Source organism: Peromyscus leucopus, chromosome 1 (genome assembly GCF_004664715.2).
Source record: "Peromyscus leucopus breed LL Stock chromosome 1, UCI_PerLeu_2.1, whole genome shotgun sequence".
Lineage (NCBI taxonomy): Eukaryota > Metazoa > Chordata > Mammalia > Rodentia > Cricetidae > Peromyscus > Peromyscus leucopus.
This window is the reverse complement of record NC_051063.1, coordinates 5,284,642-5,301,899: the sequence shown is the minus strand read 5'-3', so window position 1 is coordinate 5,301,899 and position 17,258 is coordinate 5,284,642. Positions and strand designations below refer to the sequence as shown.

The 17,258-nt window shown below is 38.1% G+C and overlaps 1 protein-coding gene across 7 annotated transcripts in view; it reads left to right on the top strand.

The window, feature by feature from the left end:
- Positions 1 to 17,258, top strand: part of LOC114703442 (membrane-spanning 4-domains subfamily A member 12-like) — a 44,164-nt gene that overhangs the window by 1,453 nt on the left and 25,453 nt on the right. For 4 of the 7 annotated variants that reach the window (XM_028884291.2, XM_037204836.1, XM_037204835.1 and 1 more), the window contains exon 2: positions 14,606 to 14,715. In XM_028884291.2, the coding sequence (XP_028740124.1) occupies positions 14,656 to 14,715 (60 nt within the window). In that variant the 5' untranslated portion in view covers positions 14,606 to 14,655. Of the gene's footprint in view, positions 1 to 4,355; positions 4,462 to 8,621; positions 8,701 to 14,605; positions 14,716 to 17,258 lie in introns of those variants that run through there. The other 3 variants (XM_037204826.1, XM_037204823.1, XM_037204827.1) reach the window with 2 other exon arrangements.

Here is a 17,258-nt window from a genome sequence, read left to right as displayed (position 1 = left end):
CTTCCATATGTATGCAACCGTTGTGTAGTTTGGTCTATATGTGGCATTTCCAGCAATGGGAGCAGGGCTGTCCCCAGTGCTTTGGCTCTTGGGAACCTATTCCCCTTGCTGGATTGCCTTTCCCAGCCTGAATACAGGAGGAGGTGCTTGGTCTTAAGGCAACTTGATATGCCATGCACAACCCCTTCCCCTCTCCCTCCCTGTTTCATCATCCCATTCCAGCCTTCCCTATTCATCTAAACTATCTATTCATTTTCCTCTTTCTAAGAAAACCCATCACTCCCCACTAGTCCCTTACTGTATGTCAAACCTCTGTGATTTATATGGACTAGCTTGTTTGTCAAAGACTTAACAGCCAACATCCACATATAAGCAGATAAATATTTGTCTTTCTGAGTATGATTGTTTTTTTCCTAGTTTTATCCATTTACCTATGAATTTCATGATTTCATTTTTTAACAGTTGAGTAATATTCCATTTTGTAAATGTTGCACATTTCTTTTATCCATTCATCCACTGAAGGACATATAGGTTGTTTCTAATTTCAGGCTGAGTAGAGCACCAATGAACATGGTTGAGCAAGTGTCTCTAGTAGAATGAAGCCTCCTTTGCCCAAGAGTAGTATAGCTGAGGTAGATCTATTTCCGTCTTTGTGAGGAACCACCACACTAATGTTCCACAGTAGTTGTGCAAGTTAACACCCCCACCAGCAGTGTATAAGTGTTGCTCTTTCTCCACATCCTCACCAGCATGAGCTGTTATTTGTTTTATTGATCTTAGCCATCTTAGTCTTGATTTGCATTTCCCTGATGAGTAAGGATGTTAAACATTTCTTTGTGTTTCTCAGCCATTTGAGTTTTCTCTTTTGAAAATTTCCTATTTAAATCTATACCCCACTTTTTAACTGAGATATTTGTTTTCTTCATGCTCAGGTTTTTGTTTGTTCGTTTGTTTAGTTTAGTTTAGTTTTTATGTATTTTGGATATTAGCTTTCTATCAGATACATAGTTGGTAAAAGTCTTTTCCCATTTTGTAGGCTGTGACTTAGTCTGAATGACTGTGTCCTTTGCCATGCAGAAGCTTTTAGTTCCATGAGGTCCCATTTATTAATTGTTAATCTTAGTGCCTATGCTATCAGTGTTCTGTTCAGAAGGTCTTTCCTTGTGCGAATGAGTTCAAGACTATTCCCCACTTTTTACTTTTCTATCAGGTTTAGTGTATCTGGTTTTATGTTGAGGTCTTTGATCCATTTGGAGTTGAGTTTTGTGCAGGGTGATAAGTAAGGATCTATTTGTAGCCATCCAGTATGACCAGCACCATTTGTTAAAGATGCTGTCTTTTTTACCATTGTGTATTTCTGGCTTTTTCATCAAACAAGTCAGGTGTCCATAGATGTATGGACTTATTTCTGGATCTTCAGTTTGATTCTATTGATCAATGTATCTGTTTAGTGCCAATATCATACTGTTTTTATTACTGTAGTTCTGTAGCACAATTTAAGATAAGGAAGGGTGATAGCTCCAGCCCTATTTTTATTATTCAGCATTGTTTTAGCTATACGGGGTGTTTTGTGTTGCCATATGAAGCAGAAAATTGTCTTTTCAAGTTCTTTGAAGAATTGTCTTGTCTTGGAATTTTGATGGGGTTTGCAATTGAATCTGTAGATAGCTTGTGGTGGGATGACCATTTTTACTATGTTAATCCTACCAATCCATGAGTATGGGATAGCTTTCATCTTCTGATATCTTCTTCAGTTTTTTTCTTCAATGTCTTAAAGTTTTTATCGTACAAATCTTTCACTTGCTTGGTTAGAGTTAACCCAAGATATTTTATGTTATTTGAGGCTATTGTGAAAGGTGTTGTTTCCCAGATTTCTTTCTTGGTCTATTTTTCATTTGTATATAGGAGGGCTACTGATTTTTTTGAGTTAATTTTGTATCCAGCTACTTTGCTCTAAGTGTTTACCAACTGTAGGAATTTCCTGGTGAAGTTTTTAGGGCCAGTTTTGTATACTATCATAACATCTGCAAATAAAGATACTTTGACTTCTTCCTTTCTAATCTGTATCCCCTTGATCTCCTTCAGTTGCCTTATTGCCCTAGCTAAGTCTTAAAGTACTATATTAATAAGTTTGGCAAGAGTGGACAACCTTGTCTTGTCCCTGATTTTAGTGGAATTGCTTTAAGTTTCACTCCATTAAAGTTGATGTTGACTATGGGCTTGCTGTGAACTGATTTTACTATATTAAGGCATTTCCTTGTATCCCTAATATCTCCAGAACTTTTATTATGAAGTGTTTCTCTAATGCCAGCAGAGAAACAAACCATGAGAGACAGGAAGGAAACTTGGTTTAGGATAACTTAGTTAGCTGGACTGGTTCAACCTTCTAGAGTCTGACCCTGAGCAGTTTATTTTTACATATTTAAACACAGTACAACTTTGGGAAAAGGTTTTCTCATGACAGTTATCACAATAAAGCTTAGGGCATGACTATATCAAAACTCCTTTGTAAATTACATCTCTTTTGCAAAGCACCTATGATTTTTTTCATAAGAAAGTGTTCAATTGACTGAGAAACAATGCTCAAGATAAGGATGTAGGGAGGAGGAAGGAAGTGTTTGTAATAAGCATAATATCAAACTCTTTTGCAAAGTACATGGCCCTTCTTTCATAAGAAAGGGTTCTATTGACTAAGAAACAATGCTCAGGAGTCTGTGAAGGCTGGCTTCACAGAACAGCAAAGATTAGCAAGTTATTCACACATCCATTCAGAGATTTTTAGATGGAAAACTAATATGCATATCCCTTTTGTTGAAGAGAAAAGCATTCTTGTTTAACAGTCCTAGTTTCTCTATTGCATGTGGACCTCATTCTCTCTACAATGAAGGGGTGTTGGATTTTGTCAAAGGCCTTTTCTGCATCTAATGATTGTGTGTTGTTGCTGCTGCTGTTTTACTTTCAGTTTGTTTATATGGTGGATTACATTTATCAATTTATATATGGTGGACCACCCCTAAATTTCAGGAATGATGTCTACTTGATCGAGGATGATCTTTTTGATGTATTCTTCAATTAGGTTTGCAAGCATTTTATTGAGAAATTTTTACACCTATGTTCATAAGAGAAATTAGTCTGTAATTCTTTTTCTTTATAGAGTCTTTATATGGCTTGGGTATCAGGGTAATTGTGGCCTTGTAAAACAAATTGGGCAGTATTTCTTCTGTTTATATTTTGTAGAATAATTTGAGACATGTTGACATTAACTCTTCTTTGAAAGTCTAATAGAATTCTAGGCTAAAACCATCTGGCTCCGAGCTTTTTTGGTTGGTAGATTTTAATTACCACTTTTACATCACTAAGGGCTATAGATCTGTTTAAATTATTTATTTGATCCTGATTTAACTTTGGCTGGTGGCTTAAATTGAGAAAATTATTCATTTCTTTTAGATTTTCCAATTTAGTGGAGTAAGACTTTTTTTTAGTGTTTTTTTCTCTTTTTTTTTTATTTAATTAACATTGTTTTCATTTATTTTACATACCAACCTCAGTTTTCCTTCCCTTCTCTTCTCCCATCCCCTGCCCCCAACTGCCATCTACCTCCCTCCCAATGCACTCCACCTCTGCCTCCATTCAGAAATGGGCAAGCCTCCCATGGACTTGAACAAAGCATGACACATCAAGTTGAGGTAGGAACAAGCTCCTCCCCCTGTATCAAGACTGAGCAAGGAAATCCAGCATGGCAAACAGATTCCTAAAAGCCAGTTAAGCACCAGGGACAGGTCCTGATCTCACTGCTAGGAGGCTTACAAACAGACCAAACTACACAATGTCACACACATACAGAGGACCTAGGTCAGTCCCATGCAGGCTCCCTCACTGTTGTTCCAAAGTCCATGAGCTCCCAAGATCTCAGGTCAGCTGTCACTGTGGGTTCCTCCATCATGACCTTGACTCCCCCCCTCATAAAATTCCTCCTCCCTTTCTTCAGGAGGACTTCCTCCATCTGCTTCCATCAGTTAGTGAATAAAGGCTCTATGATGACAATTAGGGTAGCTACCAATGTGATTACAATAGATGGCCAGTTCAGGAACCCTCTCTACCACTATTGCTAGGAGTCTTAGCTGGGGTCATCCTTGTGGATGCCAGGGAGTTTCCCTGATACCAGGTTTCTCCCTAACCCCAAAATGGCCCCCTCTAAAAGGATGTTTCTTTTGTTACTCTCTCCCTCTGTCTAGCCCCCAACCTACCTCCCATGCCCAGCCCACCCAACCCACTCCCTCAAGTTCCCATTTCCCCCATTCCCACAGCACCAACCCCAGTTTACCCAGAAGATCACTTCTATTTTGCCTTCCCAGGGAAATCCATGCATCCCTCTTTGGGCTGTCTTTGCCATCTAGCCTGTCTGGGACTGTGGATTGTAGGTTGGTTATCCTGTACTTCACTCCTAATGTCCACTAATGTGTGAGTATTTACCATGTTTGTCTTTCTGGGTCTGGGTTACCTCACTTAGAATGTTTTTTTTTTTTTTCAGTTCCATCCATTTGCCTGATGGATTTCATAATGTCATTGTTTTTTTTCACCTGAGTAATACTCCGTTGTGTAAATGTACCACATTTTCCTTATCCATTCTTCAGTTGAGGGGCATCTAGGTTGTTTCCAGGTTCTGGCTATTACAAATAATGCTGCTATGAACATAGTTGAGTAAGTGTCTCTGTGGTATGATTAAGCATCTTTTGGGTATATGCCCAAGATGTGTATAGCTGGATCATAAGGTAGATTGATTCCCAATTTTCTGAGAAACCTCCATATTGATTCCCAAAGTGGCTGTACAAGTTTGCACTCCAACAAGGAGTAGAGAAGTGTTCTCCTTACTCCACATCCTCTCCAACATAAGCTATCATTGGTGGTTTTTAATTTAGCCATTCTGACAGGTGAAAGATGGTATTTCAGAGTCATTTTGATGCACGTTTCCCTGATGGCTAAGGATGTCTAACAATTCTTTAAGTGTATTTTGGCCATTGGAGATTCTTCTGTTGAGAATTCTCTGTTTAGATCTGTACCTCATTTTCTAATTGGATTATTTGGTATTTTGATGTTTGTTTCTTGAGTTCTTTATATATTTTGGAGATAATCCCTCTGTCAGATGTGGGGTTGGTGAAGATCTTTTCACATTCTATAGGCTGCCATTTTGTCTTATTGACATTGTCCTTTGCCTTACAGAAGCTTCTCAGCTTCAGAAGGTCCCATTTATTTGTCAATCGCAGTGTGTTGTGCTACTGGTATTATATTCAGGAAGTGGTCCCTGGGACCAATGTGTTCAAGGCTACTTCCCACTTCTCTTCTATTAGGTTTATGTTGAGTTCTTTGATCCACTTGGACTTGAGTTTTGGGCATGATGATAGATATGGATCTATTTGCAATCTTCTACATGTTGACATACAGTTATGCCAGCACCACTTGTTGAAGATGCTTTCTTTTTTCCATTATATAATTTTTGTTTCTTTGTCAAAAATCAGGTGTTCATAGGTATATAGATTTATGTCAGGGTCTTCAATTTGATTCCATTGATCCACATGTCTATTTTTATGCCAATACCAAGTTATTTTTATCACTATAGCTCTATAGTAGAGTAGAAGTCAGGGATGGTGATACCTCCAGAAGTTCCTTTATTGTACAGGTTTTAGCTATCCTGGTTTTTTGTTTTTCCATATTAAGTTCAGTGTTGTTCTTTTGAGGTCTATGGAGAATAGTGTTGGAATTTTGATGGGGATTGCATTGAATCTGTAGATGGCTTTTGGTAAGATTGTCATTTTTACTATGTTAATCCTACCCATCTATGAACATGGAAGATTTTACTGTTTTCTGCAATTTCCTTCTTCAAAGACTTAAAGTTCTTGTCATATAGGTCTTTCACTTGTTTGGTTAGAGTTACCCCAAGACATTTTATATTATTTGTGGCTATTATAAAGGGTGATGATTCTCTGATTTCTTTCTGAACCTGTTTATAAATTGTATATAAGAGGGCTACTGATTTTTTTTTTAGTTAATCTTGTATCCAGCCACATTACTGAAGATATTTTTCAGCTGTGAAGTTCCTGGTCCAATTTTTGGGGTCACTTATGTATACTATCATATCATCTGCAAATAGTGAAAGTTTGACATCTTCCTTTCCAATTTATATCCCCTTGATCTCCTTTTGTTGTCTTATTGCTCTAGCTAGAACTTCAAGTACTACATTGAATAGATATGGAGAGAGTGGACGGCCTTGTCTTGTTCGTGATTTGAGTGAAATCACTTTAAGATTCTCCCCATTTAGTTTCATGTTGTCTGTCGGCTCACTGTATATTGCTTTTACTATGTTTAGTTGTGTTCTTTGTATACCTGATTTCCCCAAGACCTTTATCATGAAGGAGTGTTGGATTTTGTCAAAAGCTTTTTCAGCATCTAGTGAGATGATCATGTGGTTTTTTTTCTTTCAGTTTATTCATATGGTGCATTACATTGACAGACTTTCATATGTTGAACCATCCCTGCATCTATGAAATGAAGCCTACTTGATCATGATGCATGATTTTTTATGTGTTCTTGCACTTGGTTTGCCAGTACTTTATTGAGCATTTTTGTATCGATGTTCATGAGGGAGATTGGTCTGTAATTCTCTTTCTTTGTGGCAAATTTGTGTGGTTTGGGTATCAGGGTAACTGTAGCCCCATCAAAGGGGTTTGGCAATGTTCCTTCTGTATATTTTGTGTAGAATAATTTTAGAAATGTTGGTATTAGCTCTTCTTTGAAATTCTGGTAGAAGTCTGCATTGAAACCATCTGGGCCTGGGCTTTTTTTTTGGGGGGGGGGGGTTGGGAGATTTTAATGACTTCTTCTATTTCCTTAAGGGTTATAGATCTATTTAGATTGTTTATCTGGTCTTGATTTAATTTTTGTATGTGATACTTATCAAGAAAATTGTCCATTTCTGTTAGATTTTTCCAATTTTGTGGAGTACAGGTTTTCAAAGTATGACCTAATGATTCTCTGGATTTCCTCAGTGTCTGTTGTTATGTCCCCCTTTCCATTTCTGATTTTGTTAATTTGGATGTTCTCTCTCTATCTCTATCTATCTATCTATCTATCTATCTATCTATCTATCTATCTCTCTTTTGGTTAGTTTGGATAAGGTTTGTCTGTCTTGTAGATTTACTCAAAGAACTAACTCTTTGTTTCGTTGATTTTTTTGTATTGTTCTCTTTGTTTCCATTTTGTCGATTTCAGCCCTGAGTTTGATATTTTCTGTCATTTACTCCTCCTGAATGAGTTTGCTTCTGTTTGTTCTAGAGGTTTCAGGTGTGATGTTAAGTTGCTAGTATGAGATTTCTCCAAATTCTTTATGTGGGCACTTAATGCTATGGACTTTCATCTTAGCACTGTTTTCAAAGTGTCCCATAACTTTGGGTATATTGTGCATTCATTCTCATTGAGTTCTGGGAAGTCTTTAACTTCTTTCTTCATTTCTTCCTTGACTCAGTGGTAATTCAGTTGAGAGTTGTTCAGTTTCCATGAGTTTGTAGGCTTTCTGTAATTTATGTCATTGTTAAATTCTAACTTTAAGCCACAGTGATCTGATAAGATACAGGGGGTTATTCCAAATGTTTTTGTATCTGCTGAGATTTGCTTTGTAATGAGTATATGATCAATTTTAGAGAAGGTTCCATGAGATGCTGAGAAGAAGTTATATTCTTTTGTGTCTGGGTGAAATGTTCTATAGATGTCTGTTAAGTCCACTTGAGGTATAACATCTGTTAGTTCCCTTATTTCTCTGTTATGTTTCTGTCTGGCAAACCTGTCCATTGGTGAGAGTGGGGTGCTGAAGTCTTCCACTATTAGTGTATGGGGTTTGATGTGTGGTTTAAGCTTTAATAATGTTTGTTTTATAAATGTGGGTGTCCTTGTATTGGAGCATAAATGTTCATCTTGATGGAGTTTTTCTGTGATAAATAAAAAATATCCTTCTCCATCTCTTTTGATCAATTTTAGTTTGAAGTCTATTTCGTTAGATGTTAGGATAGCTATACCAGCTTGCTTCTTAGATCCATTTGAATGGAAAAATCTTTTCTCTACCCTTTACTCTGAGGTAATGTCTGTCTTTGAAGCTAAGGTGTATTTCTTGTGTGCAGCAGAAGGATGAATCCTGTTTTTATATCTATTTTGTTAACCCGTGTCTTTTTATAGGCGAATTGAGTCTATTAATAAGTGATAATAATGATCAGTGATTGTTAATTCCTGTGATTTGTTTGTTTGTTTATTTTGGTGGTGGTGGTGGTAGTGTGTGTGTGTATCCCTTCTTTGGGTTTTTCTGGTGTAAGATTATCTATTGCCTGTGTTTTGTGGGTGCAGCTAACTTCCTTGCATTGGAATTTTTCTTCTCATACTTTCTATAGGGTTGGATTTGTGTATAGGTACTGTTTAAATCTGGTTTTGTCATGGAATATCTTGTTTTCTCCATCTATAATAATTGAAAGTTGCTGTGGGATGGTCTTTCTGTATGCTGTGAATATGTGTTGCTATTATTAGTTAATAAAGATGTTATTCTGACCTATGGCAAGACAGGTTATAGCTAGGAGGGAAGTCCAAGACAGATACAGGGAGGAAGGTGGAGCCAAAGTAGATGCCATCCAGATGCCCAAGGAACAAGATTCCAGCAGACTGGTAATGCCATGGCCACGTGGCAAAATATGGATTAACAGAAATTGGTTAATTTAAGTTGCAATAGATAGCTAGCAATAAGCCTGAGCCATCGACCAAACAGCTTGTAAATAATACAAGCCTGTGTGTGTTTATTTGGGACCAAACTGTTGCAGGACACAGGAAAACTTCTGTCTACAGAAAGTTTTCCAGGGTATAGTAGTCTGGCTTGTCATCTGTGGTGTCTTAGTGTCTGAAAAATGTCTGTCCAGGACCTTCTGGCTTTCAGAGTCTCCATTGAGTAGTTGGGTATAATTCTGATAGGTCTGTCTTTATATGTTACTTGGCCTTTTTCCTTTGAAGCTCTTAATATTCTTTCTTATTCTGTATGGTTTTTTTTTCTGGTCCAGTCTATTTGGTGTTCTGTAAGCTTCTTGTACCTTCACAGGCATGTCCTTCTTTAGGTTGGGAAAGTTTTCTTCTATGATTTTGTTGAATTTATTTTCTGTGCCTTTGAGCCGGAATTATTCTCCTTCTTCTATCCCTATTATTATTAGGTTTGGTCTTTTCATTGTATCCCAGATTTTGTGGATGTTTGTATTAAGAATTTGTTAGATTTAACATTTTCTTTGGCCAATTAATCTATTTTCTCTATTGTATCTTCGATGCCTGAGATTCTCTCTTCCATCTTTTGTATTCTGCTGGAGAAGCTTGCATTTATAATTCCTGTTTGTTTACCCAGATTTTCCATTTGCAGGACTTTCTTGGTTTGTGTTTTCTTTATTGCCATTATTTTAATTTTCAAGTCTTAAACTATTTCCTTCATCTGAGTGTTTTTTCTTGGCTTTCTTTAAGGGATTTATTGATTTCTTCTGATTTTTTTGTTTGTCTTTTCCTCTATTTCTTTAAGGGAATTTTTCATTTTCTCCTTAATGGCCTCTAACATCTTCATAAAGTTATTTTAAGGTCATTTTCTTCTGCTTCATCTGTGTTTGGATGTTCAGGTCTTGCTGTTGTAGAACAAATAGATTCTGATGGTGCCATATTGCTTATGCTGTTGAATAAATTCTTACACTGGCATTTGTTTCACTGATTCTTTATATTGTTTTTGTTGTTGTTTCCATTTTATTTATTTGGTCTGGGTTTGATTTTTTTCCTGCCATCTGCTCTTTTAGGTGTGATTTCTTTTTATGGTTTCTTGTTGCTGTTGTTGTTGTTCTAAAACTTTCTTGTATGCTGTTAGGTTGCGAGTAGAAGACCTTTCCATGGGCTGGAGAGATGGCTCAGCCGTTAAAGGCTAGGCTCACAACCAAAAATATAAGAAGACCTTTCCAATTTTTTATGTAGGTACTTAGTGCTATGAACTTGCCTCTTAGAACCACCTTCATTGTGTCCCATAGGTTTGGTTATTTTGTGTATTCATTTCCACTGAATTCTAGAAAGTCTTTAATTTCTTTTTTTATTTCTATCTTGACACATTTTCATTCAGTAGAGAGCTGTTCAGTTTACATGAATTTATAAGCTTTCTGTTGCTTCTGTTTTGTTGTGGTGGTGGTGTTTTGTTTTGGGGTTTTTTTGTTTTGTTTTGGGGGTATTGTTTTGCTTTTTTGTTTTTGTTTTGTTCTGTGTTTTGTTTTTGATATCCAGCTTTAATCCATGGTGGTCAGAAGGATGCAGGGTGTTATTTCTATTTTCTTGTATCTGTTGCTTTGTATCTGATTATGAGGTCAATATAATTCCTCACCAGCAAATCAAAAGAGGGGAAACATACACACACACACCAACAACAACAGCAAAATAACAGGAACCAACAAACACTGTTCCTTGATACCTCTCTCAACGTCAATGGTTTAAATTCCCCCAATAAAAGGACACAGGATAGCAGAATGGCTGTGAAAATTGGATCCATTCTTCTACTGCATCCAAGAAACACACCTCAATGTCAAGTATAGACATCACCTCAGTGTAAAAGGATGGAAAAATATATTCCAAGCAAGTAAGTAAGGTAGCCATAAAATCTGAAAAAAAAATAGACTTCATACCAAAGCTAATCAGAAGAGATAGAGAAGGATAATACATACTCATCAGAGGAAAAAATCCACCAAGGGGACATTGCAATTCTTAACATCTATGCACCAAACACAAGCACACCCACGTTTGTAAAAGAAACACTACTCCAGCTTAAATCACATACTGACCATCACATAGTGATAGTGGATAGCTTCAATACCATACTCACCAATAGATAAGTCATTCAGACAAAAACTAAACAGAGAAATGCTGGAGCTATCAGATGTTATAAACTAAATCAACCTAACAGGTATTTACAGAATATTTCACCCAAACACAAAGGACTATAGCTTCTCAGCAACTCATAGAACTTTCTCCAAAATTTATCATATGCTCAGACTATTACTTCTATCTTGTCTTTGCTGCCTGAAATTTTCTCTTTCATCTCTTGTAGTCTGTTGGTTAGGCTTTCCTCTGAGGTTCCTATTCAAGTTCCTAAAGTTTTCATTTTCAGTTTTCCCTCAGTTTGAGTTTTCTTTATTTATTCTATTTCCACTTGCAAGTCTTGAACTATTTACTATTTTCTTCATTTCATTCCACTGTTTGCTTGAATTTTCTTTCTTTCTTTCTTTCTTTCTTTCTTTCTTTCTTTCTTTCTTCCTTCCTTTCTTTCTTTCTCTCTTTCTTTCTTTCTCTCTTTCTTTCTTTCTTTCTCTGGGGGGCAGGGGTTGAGATAGGGTTTCTCTGTGTAGCTTTGGCACCTTTCCTGGAACTCACTCTGTAGCCCAGGCTGGCCTCAAACTCACAGAGATCCACCCGCCTCTCCCTCCCGAGTGCTGGGATTAAAGGCGTGCACCACCACTGCCTGGCCCTTGTTTGCATTTTCATAGATTCCTTTAATGGATTTACTAATTTCCTCTATAAGGACCTCTAACATATTCATGAAGGCTATTTTGAAGTCCTTGTCTCGTGTTTCAGCTATATTCTATTTCTTGGGCACACTGCTGTGGATGGTTGATAAATAAAACACTGATTGGACAGTAGCCAGGCAGGAAGTATAGACAGGACTAGCAGAGAGGAGAATTGAGAGAACAAGAAGGTGGAGAGGAGGAGACGCCAGCCTGCCATCCAGGGAGCTTGATGTAAAGGCAGCAGGATGTAAAGGCAGCAGGTAAAGCCACAGAACACGTGGCAACATATAGATTAACAGAAATGGGCTGAGTATAAGAGTAAAAGCTAGACAATGGTAGGCCTGAGCTAATGGCCAAGTAGTTTAAGTAATATAAGCGTATGTTTGTTTATTTTATAAGTGGACTACAGGACTCCCGGGGCTTGGCGGGACCCAGAGAAAAACTCTAGCTACAAATGGCGCCCAACTTGGGGCAAGAGTTTCCACCTAAAACCTGAGGAAAAAAGATTCTAAAACAGAGCTAAAATCAGCTTCCTAGCTGAGCTCTAATGAAGACATATTGTCTTGGTTGTTATTGTTTGTGTTTTTATGCTGGTATCTGGGCATCTGGGTTTAGGATGACTATAATTATAGGTGTTGACATCTAGTCTTGTCTTTGCTGGGTGGGTGTTTTGTTCCTTGGTTTCTGTTGCCCTCTCTGGTTCTTAAGAGAGTGTGGTTACTGTGGGTTGCCTGGTAGGGAATGCTTCTGAGATCCTGCCAAGTGTGGCCATTGAGGGTTCCAGATAGAATGAGTTTTTAGATGTTAGCAGCTGACACTTAGGAATAGAGTTGGGGGGCTGAAGGGGTCAACAGGAGGGAGGAAAGTAGGGTCTGCCCCCGAGATCTTCTTAGTCCCCTGGGAATGGGAGGAGAGAGAGAGAGAGAGAAGAAGAAGAAGAAGAAGAAGAAGAAGAAGAAGAAGAAGAAGAAGAAGAAGAAGAAGAAGAAGAAGAAGAAGAAGAAGAAGCCATAGCATGTAGTCTGCTATAGAACTGGGGATGAGACTGGGGACTGGATTTAGATGTGGGAAGAGAAAGTGAAAATCTGAAGATTGGCTACCTGTTTCCCTGAACTGGTGTTGGTAGTGGGTTCCCAGGGAATGCCTGTGGGAGATGCTGCTTAGACAAAGGGATGGGACATTGAGGGAGGCTATAGGAGATTTATGTCATCTGCCAGAGGAGGGAGTAGAGAGGAAGGGAGGCCACAGCAGGTGGTCTGTTGCAGGAGACTTGGGGATTGGATTTGGAGGAGAAGAAGGAGAGTGAAGATCTGGAGCTTAATTGTCTACCTGCTTCCCTGGCAAGCTGGTAGGCTTGCTAGTTTTGCCTTTTTTAAATGAACCCCTATTTTCTAAATGTTAGTCTTCTGCCTTCCCACAGTCTCCTGACAATGTATCTCCCCATATACCTTCCTTCCACATAGCCTACAATGTTTGAATCAGAGTGTTAGTGAGTGTGCTATTTTAGGGTCTGAAAAGCAAACATTTCTTTTCCCACTTGCTGGAGTTTTTCTCAATGCTGATGGTAGCCTGTGAGCTTGCTCATGTCCTCTTTCTGATATCCACATAGAAGAACAGAAAAAATCCCAAGAAGTGATATCCTCACAGAAGAGGGAAATGAGAAAAACAGATAATGAAAACTTCTAGTGTTGTAAAAAGGCTTTGGCTCAGGAACAATGTGTCATTCTCAATGTCACGCTGTCTAACACATTATCAGTGAGGTAGAGAGATATACTTCTCCAATGGGGTGAAGGGGGATTCTACAAGCCACATGGTATAAAGTCTTCTGATATGGAAATGAGGAGGACTAGCTGGGGACAATAATGAAGCTGGTTGCAGCAACTCTCTGAACCATCACCTACCAGTCAGCTCAGTCACCTACCAGCTACTAGGCTCATCTTTAGCAATATGACTAATGCCAGATGCAACACATTGCCTTCCTTCTGCTCTTCTTCCATAAGGCAGCATGAGAGCTCTGCTACTTCTTGCTCAAGAAGCCAGCCAAGAATGAGACTGTGTTACCTTCATACTAAACATAGTTGACTGTGACACCCACTGGCTTAACTAGAATTGGCTGTATACTTGTTCTATGGTGGAGAGGACATATTCTTTTATTATTATTATTATTAAGAAATTTTCTATTCATTTTACATACCAATGACAGGTCCCCTCTCATCCCTTCTCCCACCTCCCCTCCAGGCTTCCTCCCAACCTACCCCCTAGTCTCACCTCCTCCAAGGCAACGCCTCCCATGGGGAGTCAGCAGAGCCTGATACATTCAGTTGAGGCAGGTCCAAGCCCCTCCTTCCTGCACCAAGGCTGTGTAAGGTGTACCACTATAGGCACTGGGCTCCAAAAAGTCCACTCAGATTGGTGAATACCCTAAGTGTCATCATGGGGCATGTTCTTAAGAGAGAGAAAAAAACAGCAGTCAGGAACCCAAGACTCCAGTGGACTTAGGAGGGGCAGGCAATGCCTAGAAAAGATAAAGACAATGAGAGGACAGTAACTATATTTTAAAAAATCTACTCTAGGCCTGAAAGATGGTTCAGTAGCTAAGAACACTTGCTGTTCTTGGCTAGGACCTAATTTTAGTTTTTAGCACCCACATCCGGTGGCTATAATTCCAGGAAGTATGACACCCTATTCTCACTTCTGAAGACACACACACACACACACACACACACACAAATACATACATACAAGCACACGTACGCTTTTTTTTAATTTTTCAAAGTATCTGCTCTATCTCATTAAAGACCATGGTGAAGGAACAATCTGAGATGTAGCTCTTGTTTTTTTCCAGAAAATAATTAACCACATAATAAAAATCAATGACACTTGATTTACATTTTTAAAAATAAAGCTATTTTCAAAAAAAAATCTATGGTAGTCTAACAGGGACTTCCATTTTAAATACATTCTTCAGAAATAATTAGTATTACTTTTTTCTCTGTATCCCTTTACAGGAAAGCAGCCCATTCATCTTCTATAATTTTTATGCCATATCTAACTCAAAATGCAAACAAATAAAATACCAAGAACTTATATCTTAAAAGAAGAGACACGTGCAATGGGGGTAAGCACTAAATATTATTTTAGTTAATAAATAGTGTTACTTTTTACTAATAAAAAATATGGAGAAGCATTGATGTCATTTATAATGAACTCCTTGAGGTTCAAAATATGGATAAATGTGTTTTGAAGTGAAGAGAGACCGGAGCTAGTTGGACACACAGAGCAAATATTCGCACATCATTCCCAAATACTTCAACATTATCCCAGCCTACCCAGGTTCTTAGGCAACATATTCTGGGGTTACAGTTGTTTAAGAGATTTGTTTTCTGCCTTTGCTGGTAACCCTTGCTTGAAAATGGTTTAAAACAATGTTTGTAGATGACAAAATAAAAAGTCAAATAGTGGTCTCAAACACAAAGCCAAAAGACGCTGTATAGACTCTGGGGTCTTGTGTTGTCAATACTGTCCCCCACACTCATCCCCAGGGAAATCAAATAGTGAAGCATTGCTGTCCCTCTCAGCTCTCTTCAAATTTAGAACACTATACTTATCCATAATAACCATTCATATTTATGGGATCTGGAACAACATTTGGGTCTAAACCAACAGCATTAAAACTTACACCCTATCCAACCTCTCTACCCAGCCAGATCTTCCACATCCTTCTCCAGAATCCAACCCAATGACTCTATCAGACACTCCCCATATATGCACCCTCCCCAACCCACTAGATCTAGCTTGAGTCCCATATCCAGTACCCTGGATGAGTCTGGCCACCCCTACCTGTGCCATAACCAACTTCTACTACTCTGCCAGGACTTACCCTACCTAACCCCCAATACACAGGTCTCCCACACACCACATCCAAAAATTCCACTCATATAGATCCACCCCTACACTCAAGGCTTAGACTAAGAGGTACATCTGTACACCAGCCCATTCTCCTACGTCTACCTGGCTCCATTCCACCACCTAAGCTATTTTCAACCTCTAGGCCCAAGCCACACACACATCCTGTCTTCTATCCCAATCTTCTCTGCCCGTATCTGACTTAAAACTAACAAAAGAAGTTCTCATGCCCAGATCTCACCACAAAAATATAAACAATATGAAAGATTAATTATATCTTCATTTTAAAACGTACCAGATGGGAGGAAGGGACTGGACCTCCTGGACTGAGTCTACCAAGTTGATCACAGTCCTCGGGGAGGACTTGTCTGGAGGAGGGGGAATGGAGGGTGGGCTGGGGAAGGGGAGGGGTGGAGGGGGAGAATAGGGGAACCCATGGCTGATATGTAGAACTGAATGGTATTGTAAAATAAAAAATATATATCACAAAAAAAAAAAAAAAAAAAAAAATAATAAAACGTACCAGACCTATATAAATGTGTGACACTGTGAAAAAAAAAAAACTTTCAAATTATAAGCATAGATGAAGGAGGAGAATCCAAAGTCAATGGAATAAACCAGGTCTTCAGCAATATCATATAAGAAAACTTCCCCAAACTAAAGAAAGACACACCAATACAGATACAAAAAGTGTACAGAACACCAAAGAGGCAATAACAGAAAAGAAAATCCCCATGGCACACCATGGTTAAAATAATAAGTATAAATAACAAAGAAAGTATGTTGAAAGTTAAAGAGAAAAACAACTCACATACAAAGAAAAATCTACCAGACTAACAATTGATTTCTCAATGGAAACTTTGAAAGTCAGAAGAGCCTGGAGTAAAGCATTCCAAACTTTGAAAGCCAGAAGAGACTGAAACAAAACATTCAGACCCTAAAAGACCATGTCATATAGCCTATACTAATATTCCCAGTAAAACCACCAGCCATTATTGAATGAGAAAGAAAAACTTTCCATAACATAAATAGCCTTTAAAAATTATATCTAATAAGCCAAAGCTAAAGAAAATACAGGAAGTAATATTTTGGACTGATGAGAGGAATGAGCATAGCATAGAGACTGTAAAAGGAAATATGAAGCCATAATTATCAAGTACTACTGAAAACACAACACCAAGAGTCAATAAAATGATGACTGCAATTAATACAAACATTTCAATAAAATTTTTAAATATTAATGACCTCAATTATCCAATCAAAATATAAGACTGGAACCATCCCTGATGGCATCAGAGGCCCCAGAGGCACAGGTACCACATGCACTGATTGGAAAAAGAAACTCCTATACCTATAACTACCCCAACCCATATGAGTAGACAGCAGTGTAAGAATATATTCAACAACATAAAGAGCAATATGGCACCACTGGAACCTATTTGTTCTACAATAGCAAGACCTGAACATCCCAACACAGATGAAACAGAAGAAAATGACCTTAAAAATAACTTTATGAAGATGATAGAGGCCATTAAAAAGGAAATGAAAAATCCTCTTAAAGAAATCAAGGAAAAAGCAAACAAAAAATTGGAAGAAATCAATAAATCCCTTAAAGAAAGCCAAGAAAAAAAAAACAGGTGAAAGAAATAGTTCAAGACTTGAAAATTGAAATAATGGCAATAAAGAAAACACAAACCAAGAAAGTCCTGCAAATGGAAAATCTGGGTAAACAAACAGGAACTATAGATGCAAGCC